Source organism: Terrapene carolina, unplaced genomic scaffold (genome assembly GCF_002925995.2).
Source record: "Terrapene carolina triunguis isolate 2854851 unplaced genomic scaffold, T_m_triunguis-2.0 Scaffold613, whole genome shotgun sequence".
NCBI classification, from domain to species: Eukaryota; Metazoa; Chordata; order Testudines; family Emydidae; genus Terrapene; species Terrapene triunguis.
Genome location: NW_020664964.1, coordinates 6872107 through 6889062, shown reverse-complemented (window position 1 = coordinate 6889062; position 16956 = coordinate 6872107). Strand labels below are relative to the sequence as shown.

General features: G+C 45.4%; 1 protein-coding gene across 1 annotated transcript in view; it reads right to left on the bottom strand.

Annotated features, from left to right (window-relative positions):
• CLPTM1L (CLPTM1 like) overlaps positions 1–16956 on the bottom strand; it is an 88347-nt gene that overhangs the window by 46725 nt on the left and 24666 nt on the right. The window contains exon 8 of the mRNA XM_024195098.2: positions 721–805. Coding sequence (XP_024050866.1) covers positions 721–805 — 85 coding nt within the window. The remainder of the gene's footprint in view (positions 1–720; positions 806–16956) is intronic.

The window sequence follows — 16956 nt, the reverse complement described above, 5'->3', positions numbered from 1 at the left end:
ACGGCATTACTTTAGTACCAAGAAACCAAAACTATCCAGTGTCCCTCAGAATCCTTCTACTTTGGTTTTACGCACGTATGCAGGTAGCAGCTAGCAAATATTCTCACATTAACCTAGAACTCTAATCCTTGAAACTCACTGATCATCATTGTAAATGTGTAGTATCACTGAAAATCGAGTTCAGTAAACCATGTGCACATGTGAGAGGACACTTCCAGTTGTAACCAAGAATAAAAGATTTTTGCACAAGAACAAAATGACAACTTACATTTCTCAAATACAACAATTTTAATTCCTAACAACCAACCACATTACCCATACTCAATCATTTGTAAACATTATATAAAAAATAGGGAGGCTTTCCCAATTAAGCTTTTGAAGTAATGTCTTAGTTTTCTTGTGGTCACACATTTTCCTCTTTAGAAGAAAGTCATAATCAGAGATGTTGAATGATGTACCCAATAAAAATTGATCTGAGAAGCAAGGTAAGCATTATCACTGTGCCTAATGCATCAAGATTAGAACCTGCCTGTCTAAAGTTTTCTGCTAAATAACTGAACACTGTGATTAAATCACAGCACACTTTCCCATGACAATCGTACAAAAACTGTTTTCATTTTGCCACATCTCCTAAAGCATGCCAGATATTCATATGTGTTCTAATATACAAGAGTAAAAACAAGATCAATACACACCCTCTTTACCTCATATATGCCATACCTGCTTTTGTAGACATTCCAGTCATGCTTTTCTTTTTCTTCCAGAAGCTGATGTCATTTTTGAATGCAAGGAAATCAAAAAGAAGCTGCAAATATGAAGATACGCACCATTAATTTGATTGAAACCTGCACTAATTCCGGCACGTCAATTGAGTTAATAAAAACATGCATTTACAACTACATACTTAATGTAAGTTGATGATTTCATTAAATAAGAGAGAGAGAGTCTAGATGCAGAAAGGAAAAGCTAAGAGATGTGAACCCTGTTGTTAAGACCCAAGTTCCACAAAACATTGCAAGGAAGAACTAACTAGGGAATCCATGGACTGACAGAACTACAAAGCTTCATCTTACAGGAAGACAAAGGGAGCCAGGGACTCCATGCATCTTGTGAATTCTGCAGGAGAGTAGTTCATGTGAGGAGCTAAGAAACTTGCAGAGCTCATGAATTCTTCAGTACTGCAAGAACTAAAGAGGGCTGAGAACCTTGCAGAGTTCCAAAGCCTCACATTACAAACACAGGAATTGCCATAGTGGATCAGCCCTGAAGCCAATCTACTCCAGTATCTCATCTCTGACAGTATCCAATACCAGCTGCTTGAGAGGAAAATGTAAAAACTTTGTAAAAGGGTAAATGTGGGATAACGTGCTCTCCTATACCATCTCATTCTGATCTCTACTAGTTAGAGATTGTCGTATCTCTAGGGCTGTCAAGTGATTAAAAAAATTAATCGTAATTAATCGCACTGTTAAACAATAATAGAATACCATTTAAATATTTTTGGATGTTTTCTACATTTTCAAATATATTGATTTCAATTACAAAACAGAATACAAAGTGTACAGTGCTCATTTTACATATATTTTTGATTACAAGTATTTGCACTGTAAAAAAACAAAAGAAATATTTTTCATTTCACCTAATACAAGTACTGTAGTGCAATCTCTTTATCATGAAAGTTGAACTTACAAATGTAGAGTTATGTAAAAAAAGGCATTCAAAAATAAAACTAAGTCCACTCAGTCTTACTTCTTGTTCAACCAAACGCTCTTACAAGTTTGTTTACATTTGCAGGAGATAATGCTGATAACGCTTCTTGTTTACGTCACCTAAAAGTGAGAACAGGCGTTCTCATGGAACTGTTGTAGCCGGCATCGCAAGATATTTACGTGCCAGATGTGCTAAAGAGTTATATGTCCCTTCATGCTTCAACCACCATTCCAGGAGACATGAGTCCATGCTGATGATGGGTTCTGCTCAATAACAATCCAAAGCAGTGCGGACCGACATGTTCATTTTCATTATCCGAGTCAGATGCCACGAGCAGAAGGTTGATTTTCTTTTTTGGTGGTTCAGGTTCTGTAATTTCTGCATCGGAATGTTGTTCTTTTAAAACTTTTGAAAGCATGCTCCACATCCTGTCCCTCTCAGATTTTGGAAGGCACTTCAGATTCTTAAACCTTGGGTCGAGTGCCGCAGCTAACTTTAGAAATCTCACATTGGTACCTTCTTTGAGTTTTGTAAAACCTACAGTGGAAGTGTTCTTAAAATGAACATCATCATGTGCTGGGTCATCATTCGAGACTGCTAAACATGAAATATATGACAGAATGCGGGTAAAAGAGGAGGGGACGTACAATTCTTCCCCAAGGAGTTCAGTCACAAATTTAATTAACATGTTATTTTTTTAATGAGCGTCATCAGCATGGAAGCATGTCCTCTGGAATGATGGCCAAAGCATGAAGGGGCATACGAATGTTTAGCATATCTGGCACCTAAATGCCTTGCAACGCCAGCTACAAAAGTGCCATGCAAATGCCTGTTCTCACTTTCTGGTGACATTGTAAATAAGAAGCTGGCAGCATTATCTCCTGTAAATGTAAACAAAAAACGTATTTGTCTTAGCAATTGGCTGAACAAGAAGTAGGACTGAGTGGACTTGCAGGCTCCGAAGTTTTACATTGTTTTGTTTTTGAGTGCAGTTATGTAACGGGGGGAGGGTTAGCTCAGTGGTTTGAGCATTGGCCTGCAAACCCAGGGTTGTGAGTTCAATCCTTGAGGGGGCCATTTAGGGATCAGGGCAAAAATCTGTCTGGGGATTGGTCCTGCTTTGAGCAGGGGGTTGGACTAGATGACCTCCTGAGATCCCTTCCAACCCTGATGCTCTATGATTCTATAGTATACCAACACCAAAAAAAAAAAAAAAAAAAAAATCTACATTTGTGAGTTGCACTACAGTACTTGTATGAGGTGAATTGAAAAATACTATTTCTTTTATTATTTTTACAGTGCAAATATCTGTAATAAAAATATACACGTTGATTTCATTTAAAACACAGAATACAATATATATGAAAACATAGAAAATCAAAAATATTTAATAAATTTCAATATACCTATAGGAGCAATTTGGCCCCAAGAACATATTTTAGTTAAGAGATTAAGGCAGAGAGCCAACTCTCACTGTTTGCCATAACTTTGGGAAAAAAACAACAAAAATACAAGAATCTCTTTAAACACTGAACAGTGTTCAATCACTTTAAGACAAACAATTTGAGTGTAACTAACTGTGCTAGCTGGAGACTCCTGCCATGACAATACTGTTTCCATGGATGATGAAAGTTTAGGCTGAATCTGAACAATTTTCCTTGACAAAACTGACAATTTCCTCCCAACAAATATTCTTGAAGCTAGAATTTATGAAACTGTCCACAATCCAGAATAAATACGATCAAGGCTTTGTGGATGCTATGGAAGCAAAAACCCTTTTCTTGACCTCCCCACGTAACTATGGAATGAGAATCTGAGAAGTCTTTATGCTGCAATACACCAGTTTTGTTCAAATACTTCTGCCACTAATGTTCTAGCATCTTTCCTCTTACTTCAGTTGTCATCTGTTGTCACCAAAATTAAGATGATCTGAATGATCAAAGCCAAGGTCATTGTGGATATATCTACACTGCAATATAAGCCCAGGCTCAGACTCAGGCTTGAGGACAAACTCCACTTCCATCTACACACAAATCTCTGATTTGGCTTGGACCTATGATCCTAGGACACTGCAGGGGTGGAGGGTTTAAACCCTATTGCTTTGCAGTGCAGATGCAGGCCCTCTCTCTCCCCCAGACTCAGGTCCTTGGAACCCACAATGAGTATCCCACAGTCACATGGGCCAATTTCCTTTGTCTCCTCTATCCCATAAATCACCAATTGACTCCAGGGAAACAGAAGGAATCCTTCCCTTGTTGTAGTGCAGCAGTTTTCATTGACTGATGAGCTGCAAGCACACCTTTGGAGAACCTTCTGCAATTTGGAATGGAGACTGACCAGAAAAAGTCCTCCACAAAGCATGTTGCTTCATGGCCACCGAAGCACAGCCAGATTTCAGTTAATCTCTGGCGCAAGGCCAGCAAAACAGTGGATTTTAGTAAGAGTACCAGGGGATGACCGTGCATATTAGCAAACAACAAAGAACGGTGATGCACAATGACCTGGTCAGCTGGGATGGCAAGCTGCTGGCCCCAGAATCCAGCATGGCGACTGATGGGAGACAGCAGCAGGTGCCAAATAAGACCAGCAAAGTGGTGCTGCTGACACTGGTCCCAGAGAAGGCTTTGCTGCAAGAGCAACTGCAGTATATCCTGGGATCGTACTTTCCGACACTCTCCCCCCTCAGAGAAACAGCTCACCACAGAACCAGAAATGGAAGGGACAGAAGCCATCCCAGAGCCTGGTAAGTTTCTGGCTCCATTTGAATATTTATTAATATACATTTCCCCTCTATGAACCAATGCAAATGGTATTACAAGCCCTGACTAGCAGCATATATCCACTAATGGCAACTGTATGCCAGCACCTCGACATCCTCCACCCCCTCCCTCTTCACACCATGTGGAGTTCAAAATGGCGACCAGGAAATGCAAACAGTAAAAAAAGCCTTTAAAGTGAATTTTTATTGGAAAGGGGCACATTTTTGCTAGAGATTTCTGTTTCATAAAAATTATAACTTTATATTGCCATCCCCAGAAGTACACTGTTCTGTAACCACTCACTGTAATGAGGCACCAGGAAACAGAACTGGGGAGAGAAGAAGTGGAAACATTTTCTAGTTACAAATCTAGTCCATTTCAATTAAATGTAGTCCATTGGGACAAATTATTTTGTCACCTAACTTGACTGAGGTTTGAAATTTTGTCCAGAAATGTGCCAGAAGGAGGGAGTAAGGAGAATGGCAGTTGAGTGCTGGGTGTTTGGATGCAAGCATAACAGGGTAAGCCACGTGGAAGTTAACACAGCATCCAATTGATTCCCTCATGAATCCTGAATGAATCCTGGGTGCTGATAGCTGTAAACTTTCCTTGTAGCAGGAACTCCAGCTAGGTAGTCACATTTTGGGGACACGTGTATTTTCCAGGGCCACCTTGGTATTTGATTAGCCCACTCCACTCGTAGATGTGCTGTTCAGTCACCATACATTTGAATACTTTGATTGCATACACTGTTGGTTTCCCACTAGCAGCTTAGAATAACATCTCCCTTTGCCAGCTGGGCACCAAAAAGAACTGTTATGGAATGGCTGAAATGATATAGAAACCTTTTGTTGGGATGGTCACTAACTTCTCCACCCCCCAACCCAAGTTGTTCTGCACTTTTTGGGGGATGGAGGTGGAAAAGCAGTTGGGATTTTTTTATCCTTACCATTATGTCTGCACTTCTGTCACTACAATTAACCTGGCTGTATCCAAGAAGCTTCTGTGGTCTGTCACATCCCTCTCACAATATACTGAAGTTCAGTTTGGAAAAGTATCATTTTATGTCCTTGAAATTCCACAAGGACTTTTCCTGTGCTCCTGCACTGAGCTATTTGAGACAATAACTCTCTGTGTCTTGTCCTCAACCTCTACAGGCTACAGTACCTCCACAGCTTGCCCACAATGCAGCAGAAGCCTGTGTCAATGTACTTGTACAGACTGTTCCAAGATGAAGCAGTTCCGTGACGAACTTTAGTTGAAGATGTAGAGAGGGCCAACAAGCAGCTCCAGTACCAAAGACAGAGGGACTTATAGCTAGAGGAAAGGCTCAGCCTGGCTGTACAGCTTGAGCACAGAGCTTCAGTGCAGGAGCAGGCACTTGCTTCGCAGTTCCTGGAACAGGAATGGAGGATGACAGAGCTCAACAGAAACAACTGTTTGAGCAGCTGCTATCACGAATAGCTGCAAGAGTACTGGCTCCTGCTGCACATGCACAAGGGCCTGAGTCCCCTGTGATGCCATCCTGGAACAGCTTGGACAACTCCATGGCTGGGTGGCCCATGCAATCGGGCCCTAAGAGCAGCTGGGCAGAGCTGTGCCCCAGGCAGTGCTCCATATTGACCCCCTCACCTTCTTGGACATCTCTACCCCTCTCCCCCGGTGCCAAGTGTGCAGCAAACATGGAAGGAAGGGAAAGGAGAATGGAGAGGCTGGGGACATGCAACATTAGGGAGTTTCTGTTTTGTACGTTTCACTGTTGGCATTTGTTTTGTCTTGCTTTTTAAGGTTTTGGTGTGGTAGTGGCAGCTAGCGTGCAGGGCAATGGGTTAATTTTGTACTTTTCAAAAAAATGTTTATAAATAAAGCTTTTTATTTTAGCAAGGAAGTTTATCATACCATGTGTATTTCTGATGATAAATGGAAACATATGATCAGGGACAACTGGCAATTTATATGCAAATACTATTCCTCATACACAATTAGATACATCAATCCATTCATCAATCACTTACTTACATCACACCATACTATGAATCACCCCCCTGCTTTCATTTGATAAGCGGTCAGGTCATTCATAAGTATATTGCTTGGAGGGCGGGAAAACTGATTGCCTTCCCTAACTTCTGCTGCCCGGGTGCACTTTCTGGATGACTACCAATTCAGCAGTCCATCACTGCCATGCTTCCATTCGGGGGGAGAGGGCTCACCTCTGGTGTCACAAAGATTGTGAAGAGCACAGCAAGAAACAGTAATGCAGATAGCATTGATGACACTGGCATCCAAACAGTTCTCTAGACATCTCTAACGGAATTTCAATCTGCCAAAAGCACATTCAACAACCATTCTACACCTGCTGAGAATGTAATTATACTTTCATTTGTCAGGGCCTCTGATATCCATGTGGTTTCATAAGCCAAAGCAAAAGGGGGTACACGGGGTCCCCCAAAATAACTGTGGAGACTAACTCCATTTATGACAATGTCATTTGGTGCAAATAGTGTCCCAGCTTGTTAATGAATCTTGACTCGCAATTGGTGAAAAACACTGGCATCATGAAAAAACTGTTACCTAACTTTCATAATTGTTGTTCTTTGAGATGTGGTGCTCATGTCCATTCCATTCTAGGTGCATGCGCCCACGTGCGCCATCGGAGATTTTTGCCTTAGCGGTAGGGCCAGCTGTGGCACCCTCTGGAGTGTCGCGCTCATGCGGCGTTATATCAGGTGCCGCCAGCCCTATACCCTCTCAGTTCCTTCTTGCAGACAACTCCGACAGAGGGGCAGAAGGGCAGGTAATGGAATGGACATGAGCAACATATCTCGAAGAACAACAGTTACAAAAGGTAGGTAACAGTTTTTTCTTTGAGTGCTTGCTCATGTCGATTCCATTCTAGGTGACTCACAAGCAGTATCAATGGAGGCGGGCTTGGAGTTCACGGTCTTGCAGCTTACATCCCTGCTCTACCAAAGCCAGTGTCATCCCGAGCTTGCTGGGTAAGCGCATAATGAGATGCAAACGTGTGGATGGTACTGCGCCAGGAAGGCAGCTGATGACGCCTGCGCCCTAGTCATGTGAGCCATCACGATCGCCGGTGGGGGCACCTTTGCCAACTCATAACAGTAGTGGATGCAGGCTGTGATCCACGATGATATTCTCTAGACAGACATTGGGCAACCCACTGTGACACCCTGACACCCCAATATTCATCACTGTCATGTAATTAGGATAGGCCTTTGTGACATTACACCCCATATTCTTCATAGAAATATTGTTATGATATGAATATGGCATAACTAAGATTTCTTTTATGCAATATGAGTATGAGATATCACTGAAAATGTTATGATCTACTGAATGTGTTTATCCAATTTGTATGCATGTATCATTTCTGTAGCTGAAGTTAGGAATATTGACAATGTAACACTTATAACTGTGTGTGTGGTTGGGGGAATGCCCACCACTCAGTAGGCAATCAGCATCAATGGGCCATTAGGAAAACAGTAAGACTTGGAAGATACTAATCTCCCGCCTTCCTGAGAAGCTCCTGGGGTTGCTGCTTTGACACGATAGGGTCAAGTGATCGGGTCACCTTGTACTAGACCCCCATCTTGGGGTTTCAGTGTTTTTCCATTCAGACTGGGAAACAAAAGATTCCTGCTCTATGTAAATTCTATTTAAGGCTGGGAAGTCAATCAGGACTCTTGTCCATTGCCTCCCCATCCAAGAAGGAAGATTGCTAAAAACACCTGAAGGGAATGGCAGGGGCTGAGTCCAGTCTGTAAAGAGAAATAACTGGAACTCTAAGCTACAGAAACTCTGCAACCTGCCTAAAACAACATTTAGGATGATAAATTACATTTTGTAACCTGTTTCTTGAGTGTATTAAGCTTAGTTTATGTGTTTTGTTTTATTTGCTCAGTAATCTGTTTGCTATCCCTTATAATCACTTAACATTTACATTTGGTAGTTAATAAACTTATTTTTTATTACAAATCCCAGTTTGTACAATTCATATGGGGGTGGTTGGGTGGGAGGAAGCATCTCTCCCTCCACATTGAGGGGGCAAATTTTTATGAGCTCGTGCTGTGCAGCTCTCTCTATACAGCGCAAGACAATATTATTTTGGGTTTACACTCAAAAGGAGGTGTGCACATGAGTGCTGAGTAAATTCCCGAGCTGAATCTTCCCACACAGAGTGATTTCAGTCTGTATCTGCCACTGGGTGTGGCCTTACCTGTGTGTGCGCTAGAGAAGGCTTGAGGGCCTGGTACAGCTAGGACAGGGTGAGGAAACCCAGGCTGGTGGAATGGGTGGAACCAGTGGGACTCCAGCACATCAGATGGCATCCCAGATGGGGGGGCAGGGGGTCCAAACCCGTCACAGCCTTATACAAAGTATGCCTTATGAGGTGTCATTCTAAAAGTCTTGATCTGCTAGATCAGGGGTCAGCAACCTTTCAGAAGTGGTGCTGAGTCTTCATTTATTCACTCTAAAATAAGATTTCGTATGCCGGTAATACATTTTAATGTTTTTAGAAGGTCTCTTTCTATAAGTCTATAATATATAACTAAGCTATTGATCTATGTAAAGCAAATAAGGTTTTTAAAATGTTTAAGAAGCTTCATTTAAAATTAAATTAAAAAGCAGAGTCTCCCGGACCGGTGGCCAGGACTCGGGCAGTGTGAGTGCCACTGAAAATCAGCTTGCATGCCACCTTTGGCACATGTGCCATAGGTTGCCTACCCCTGTGCTAGATAGTAATATCTCGTTGGATTGTATGTGCTATGGTCGTATGTGAAGTTATGAAGTTTGGCTATGTATGTGTTACTGAAACATGTTGTGAGGTTGAAAACACCCACAAGCAGCTTTTTAGGTACGACACTAAAAAGGCCAAACAATGCTAATGGCTTTTTGTGGAAATGCTTACAAGCACAAGGGTTACTCCAGGAACTGTGTACAATAAAAACCTCTGAGAGACAGCACTACACAATGGGAACTGTTTGACCCAGGTCACAGCAAATGAGTTTTCCAGCAAGTGGGGAGAAAATATAAGAGGGGGAAATGACATCATGGGGGCAACCCACTCTCCCTACAACAACACACCTGGAAACACCTGAGGAACAAAGACTGAACTGTGGGAAGTGATGGATCTTTAGCCTGTGTATAAAAACCTGGGAAAGCCGTGGCAACTTGTGCCATAAGCCCCTGCCAGCCTGTTTATCACTCAGGGTGAGAATTTGCTAATTTAAATCCTACCTATCTAGTGTGTTAAGCTCAGTTTACGAGTTGTTTATTTACTATGGTAATCTGCTTTGATCTGTTGGCGATCCCTTATAATCACTTACAACAGGGGTAGGCAACCTTTCAGAAGTGGTGTGCCGAGTCTTCATTTATTCACTTTAATTTAAGGTTTTGCATGCCGGTAATACATTTTAACGTTTTTTAGAAGGTCTTTCTCTATAAGTCTATATTATATAACTATATAACTATTGTTGTATGTAAAGTAAACAAGGTTTTCAAAATGTTTAAGCTTCATTTAAAATTAAATTAAAATGCTGATCTTACACCGCCAGCCTGCTCAGCCCGCTTCCAGCCTGGGACCCCAGACCTGGGGGGGTTTTCAGGGGTCAGGGCAGAGAGCTGGGTGTGTGTGGGGGGTGCAGGGCAGAAGGCTGGGGGTGCAGGGTTCAGGGCAGAGGGCAATGGGGATGGGGGGGAGTCAGGGCAGAAGGCTGGGGGGGTTCAGGAGTCATGGCAGAGGGCTGGGGTGTGTGGGGGGTGTAGGGCAGAAGGCTGGGTGTGGGGGGGTTCAGGGGTCAGGGCAGAGGGCTAGGGGTGTGTGGGGGTGCAGGGCAGAAGGCTGGGGTGCTCGGCTCATGGGTGTGCTCCCAGCCCCCTGCCCTGAGCGGCTCAAGGCAAGGGGCTGGAAGGGATATGCCCTGTTCCACCCCCTTCCCCAAGACCCCATCCCTACCTCTTCTCTGCCTCCTCTACGGAGCAGGGAGCACGCTGCCACTCGTCCCCCTCCCCCTCGCAAGGGCCATCAGCTGATCAGCACAGGGAAGGAGAGGAGGAGGGGCATGAAAGCACCACCCTGGGGGAAGAAGCGGGGGAGGGGGAAAGCTTGGCTGTCGCAGGACCAAGCTTGTGCCTCCTGACCCCGCAGGGGAGAGCGGTGGGGCTGAATGGGGCTGGGGGCCGATGCCCCTCCTCCACACCGCTCTCCCCCGCGGGGGCAGGAGACAGAAGCTTGGTCTTGCGGCAGCCAAGCTTCCCCCCTCCCCCGCTTCTTCCCCCAGCGTGGTGCTTTCCTGCCCCTCCTCACCCTCTCACCGGGCAGCAGCAGCGTGCCACTCAAAATCGGCTTGCATGCCGTGTTTGGCACGCGTGCCGTAGGTTGCCGACCCCTGACTTACAATCTACCTCTTGTACTTAATAAACTTGTTTTTGTTTTAAACCCAGTTTGTGAAATTCATAACTGGCGTGTGTGTGTAGGGGGGGGAAGCGGGAAAGCTGTGCATCTCTCTCCACATTGAGGGAGATGGCGAATTTCAATTAGCTTACGCTGTACAGTTCTCTGTGCAGTGCAAGACAATACAACTTTGGGTTTACTCTCCAGAGGGGGAGTGCACTTGAATGCTGGGCAATTCCTTAGCTGAGCTCTCCCATGCAGAGCTGATCTCAACATCTGTGTGAATATAGCTGCAGCTGGGTGTCTCTCTACCTGTGTGTGTGCTGGAAGGGGGCTTGAGAGACTATCACAACAGCACAGAGTAAGGGGAACCCCGGCTGATGGGACAGGCGGGCTCAGTGGTATCTCAGTTCCAAGTGGCACCCCGGGGGGAACCCGTCACACCTTCATCCTGTCTGCGACAGCAACGAACAACCGCATTGACTTACGGAACAGCTTCGTTCTATCTATCATAGATGCAGAAGGCCAGCACCTTAGAAGGGCTAAGTCGTGTTGAAACTAATAACTCTGGGTGCTGAGCTCACCCAAGAGGGCTCCACAGCCCAGATCCGATGCATCTGAAAGCAGGATAAGCGACGGGCACGGGGTTGCGAAGGGAACTCCTTGCAGCACTGACTTGGGATCCAGCCACCAATTCAGGGACAAAAGGATGTGGTTCAGCACCATGACCACTCGGTCCAGGGTGTGCCTGCTGGGGATATAGACTGAGGACAGCCATGCTTGCAGAGGCCATAGATGAAGTCAAGCATGGCTGACCACGTACGTGCATGCAATCATGTGGTCAATCAGTCGCAGGCAGGTGTGGGCCATGGTGAGCAGATGGCTCCTTACATGGGAGATCAGGTCCAACATGGCCTGAAAACGTGCTTCCAGGAGGAAGGCCCGGGCCTGCGTGGAGTCAAGAACCGCTCCAATAAACTCTATGCATTGAACTTGATAAACACAGAAAAGTCCATGTTAACACATCAGGACCAGGTCACAGCAGGTGGAATGCAGCAGGTGGAACGCACCAGATCAAGGCTCTTCTGCTCCTCACTACCGCCAGAGAGGGAGGCTTAGGGATGGGCACAGGCTCTTCCACTGCGACCTCCGAATGGGCCCCCTGCACTGAGCCCAGTGCCACCGATCAGTGTTCCGATGCGCTGACCGAACAACGCTGCGAAGGGGGCATTGTCATGACCGGTACGCCCCATGTGCTCTAATAAGGCCACTACGCTGGCCACTGGCCGTGCTGCCACTGCAGTGCCACCACCGATGGTGTGGGTTCCAGTGCCCAATCCCACCGGTGGGGCCTGTGCGATGGGCTGAACTGTCCCTCCGGGCCAGAGGAATCACTTTCCAGTGACCAGGAAGGGGCCGTTGACACTTGGGTTTCTTTACTGGTCGTGGCTACCGATGACCAAATGCGGGAGACCAGTGTTGGTGCTAGGGAGACTGGTGCCGAGATGGGGAACGCTCATGGGTGCCGAGATGGGGAACACACTGTGCCGGTGATCGGGACTGACGTCGAGAGGACGACAAACAAGAGGATGACCGGTGCCGGGAATAGCATAGAGAGTATCAGGTGAGTGATGCTGAGGGGATCTGGACGCTAGTCTGGGCAACCATTGACGAGTCTCAGACCTGTCCCGGGATCCTCGGCACGGTGGAGGGGAACGTCACCCCCCTCCAGTGACCATCAGTTTTCCCCTAACCCTTGAAGGGTCTTGGCAGCTGGTTTGCTCTCTTGGGGAGCCTTAGCAGAGTCCTGCGGCACCAGAGTCGTCATGGGAACATGTGGAGACTGTGCTCTCTCTGCGCTTGGGAGGACAACGGTGCTGGCAGGGACATGGAACCCATACCTTTCCCAGAAGTCGGTGACGGACTGTTGAGGGCGCTAGAGGCTCCACCCAGGGAGGCAGGAGGACATGGCTCCGGAGTAGGCTGGCGGCCAGGCACAGGTCCCTTGGCCGATGACTCTTGGGCCTTTTTATTCAGAGCCGGGGAGCTGTGTCTTTTTGCTTTCTTTTTTGGCACCAGCAATGGTGACTGGTGCCAGCGGAATGCTGCGCACGGAGGCCAAGGCGCTCGGTGTGAACTGTCTGCATGGCTTGGAAGCTGGGCGAAGGGAGGACTCCATCAGGAGGGCCCTGACACAAATATCCCGCTCCTTTTGAGTTTGGGGATGAAAGTTCTTACAGATCCGGCACCGATCCTTAACATGTGATTCCTCCAAGCACTTAAGACAGCTGTTATAGGGGTTGCTAATAGGTATAGGCCTGTTGCAATCTGAGCAGGGCTTTAACTCGGGAGATCGGGGCACGCCCCGCCTGGGGTGATGTCCCCACTGGGACCCTAACTACTACTAACAACTACACTTAAGTAGTTAACACTATGCACAAATTATTTACAAAAGGCCCTAAGTCACAAAGTTTGCGAGAGGAAAAAAATGCTAGCCTTTGCTAGACAAGAAAAGGTGTTCCAACTAACCATTAAGAAGGAACTGAGAGGGCATGGGGCTGGCAGCAGCTGATATAGCGCCGCATGAGCACGGCACTCCAGAGGGCGCCATAGCCGGCCCTACGGATACCACTAAGGTAAAAATCTCCGACGACCATGCACATGGGCACACACACACCTAGAATGGAATCAACATGAGCAAGCACTCAAAAGAATTTTCCCAATGTAATCTACATTGACATTCATAAATCGACCTCTGTGGTCCACGAGGCATTGACTAACAATGGAATACTGCAGTTTACGTACTCATGTGCCCTTTGAGGAGGGCAAACTATAGGCACTAGTCCCATCAATGGCCCTCGTGCATTTTGGAAATACATTCTCTAACAGCTGGCAACTTCAGGAATATCTTTTATACTTGTCCCCTCAGGGTAAAACCACACACACCTGAATGCCTCAGAAGCCTACATCCCCACTGTACCCACAGTCTACTTTCCAATCCCAGACTGGTTGGCAATGGACCTACAGCAGTGTGGGGTAGCCAGCTTCCAGAGGGTTATAGGAACCTGCGTCTCGACTGGCATGGCCACTCTCATGCACGTGTCTTTAGGGAGGGTCGGGAGAGGCTGTATCTTTCTTCATGTGAAAGTTCTGGACCTACTACTGGTCATCCCAGATCTGCAAAATGTTTTGGTCTCACCAATCTGAGCTTGTGGCCCTGCTCTAGAAGTGCCAGTAGGGGGTATCCGTGGCTATCCCGAGAGTCATGAGCAGCAGCATCCAGTTCAAGTCTGCCATGTCTGTGTCCTGCTCCATCAGAAGTTCTCTCAGGCACCTTTGATTGGTCAGAAAATGCTGCTGAAATGTCCACCATCTCACAGAATTTCTGCCCATTTCTTGAAACTGCAAGAGAAATTCTTCAAGTGGCAACTCCTTGATATTGCTGGCTCCGGTTGCTGAGAGCACACAGACAAAACAATGGCTTGGCAAGATGTTTGCAGGATGGTCAAACTTCCTGTAACGTGCAGGGTGGATCCCAGACTGCACCACAGTCAAAGAGCTACAGAGGCCATGTTTTGCAAAGGCGCTACGAAGTCTGGGATGTGGTTGGCTGGAATCTGGTCTGCGTGATACAGTGTGGATGCCAGAGCCCTGGGTTCAAGCCCAGGTTAGAAAATTCTTTACTTAGGGTTGATAATCAATGTAGATGGCTTAAACCCTGGGTTCTCTAACCTAGGGTTCACTGACTTGAGTCCCACTAACTCTGGGCTTACATTGCAGTGCAGACAAACCCTGATGGGCCACTTTCTTCAGCAGCTGCTGAGTAGCAAAGGGGAGGAATAGCAGCAGTGTGGTAGCCTGAAGTGCCATGCAGGAAGTTTGGCCATCTATATACCAGGTTATATAGAGTGGACAAACTAGCCACTAAAGGCTTGGGAAGGTGAGGTGGAGATTCTTCCAGAGTGCTGCTGGAGACCTGCGTGTTGTCGGAGCCATTGCCCTAAGACTGGAAGTATAACAATAGCCTGAGTTGACTCTGGTCAGTCCCACGAGGACAGGCAATATGAGGAGCACCCTCACTGCACATTTCTGCTGCTGAAGGAATATGGGCAAATGAATAATAAAGGTATTTTTCTTCAATGTTTTGCTCCATTAAGTATTAAAGTCATCTGCTTGGAAATGAGCATCTTGCTGGAAGCAACAAGGTGCAGGTGCTTCATGGGTAGGGTAATGATCTCAGATGACTGGTCACTACATCAAAATGGAATAGTAGAATAGTTGGCCCATACTGTTAAATGGGTAGGTGCAGAAAGAATTTGACTATTGAAGAATGAGTTCAGACAGTCACATGAAAGATGGAACAGTGTTTCAGAGGAAGAAAGAAAGCATGACCACCTGCTGAAGGCCTGATGACAGTTTTATGAATTTGTAAGGTTTGTTGCTGAGCCATGAAACAGTAAACAAACTAAGGGCATGTCTTCACTACCCGCCAGATAGCAATCGATCTATTGGGGATCGACTTATCGCGTCTAGTGAAGACGCGATAAAATCAATCCCCGATGGCTCTGCCGTCGACTCCGGAAATCCACCGTGGCAAGAGGCGGAAGTGGAGTCGAAGGCGGCGCGGCAGCGGTTGACTCGCCACCGTCCTCACAGCCAGGTAAGTCGACCTAAAATATGCAACTTCAGCTACGCTATTCACATAGCTGAAGTTGCGTATCTTAGGTCGACCCCCGCCCCCCGTAGTGTAGACCTAGCCTAATAGAGAATTCTGAGTGTGCGCACACATTTCTCTAACAAGGATATAAACCACTCTTGGAGAACACAAATCTCCCACTGCTTGAAGGCCAAGACAGTATTAACACAAAATAGTCTAGATTCTCTGGTTCATTCCTCTCCCTTTTCTCTGATTAGGCAAAAAATGGCCACAACTCCCCAGCTGAGGACTCTCCTGGTATAGAGGAACTAAGTCGGTATAACCAGCCCCTAAATGCCCTTGTAACAATGACATAAGATGTGTCAATGGCACGAAGAATGACACCCAGAGACGGTGTGCTCTGGCAATTTCCAACTGGCAGACAGCGCCCTTGACGGTGGTACCATCTAGCAAGTTTAGAGCAGACCCATGACTATTCAGACTCCACTAGGGACATGGTCTGTGCAGAATCAGTGAGAGAATCAGAACTGTAACCTGTTCCCTGACAGTTAAGTTCCCTCCTCTCTGCTAGAAAATCTCAGAGCAGAAAATCTGAGCCAGCATTCATATGCAATGATTTTCAGGTTTTAGTTTAACTCAGGTTAAATAAAGAAGTTGACACTACATTATTTCACTTAAGAGTTAAATATTTTTACATGTCAATTAAGAATTTTATAGAAAAGTTGATAATTTATAAACTAATAATTCTTTCCAGGAGATAACATTTTTATTTCTAACAATCAGACAAGTATCAATTGTATCTTTAACCCTTCACTGATTTCTAATTACAGTCTACATTAATTTTTAAACCAATATGTATATTCAACAGCAGATCAAGTTGCTGTTTTGTTATGAGGATGGGTGATCAATTTTCAGTGCTGGCTGCCAGCCAGCTTGCAAATAAGAATTCCACTGTCCATTGAAGCCATTAACCTTTCCATTATCCACTGGTGAAGTGTGATCCACAAACAGCCCAGGTAAGAGGATAGCCAGACACACAAGGAAATGTAGTAATTCTCTTTCTGGGAAGGACTGGACAGGGTGGGTTTAACCCCTAATTTTGAAATTGGATTTGGGAGTAGAAATCAGTTTTTCTGGCTTAAATTTAAAAACATATTGCATAGATGTTCCCTTGCAGAACATGACGTTTTGCTATTGAATTTTCTATTTGTATTTATGAAGGAAAAATTGGTATAGCATAGTGTATATATATATATATATATATACACATACACACACACACACACACACACACACATACATACACACACACACACACACACATTAACATTTCCAAAAACAATTATTGGTATTTAGAGAAATGTGAGTGTCAATGCTCAAAGTACCTTTACTTTTAGTATTTACTTTTACTTAAG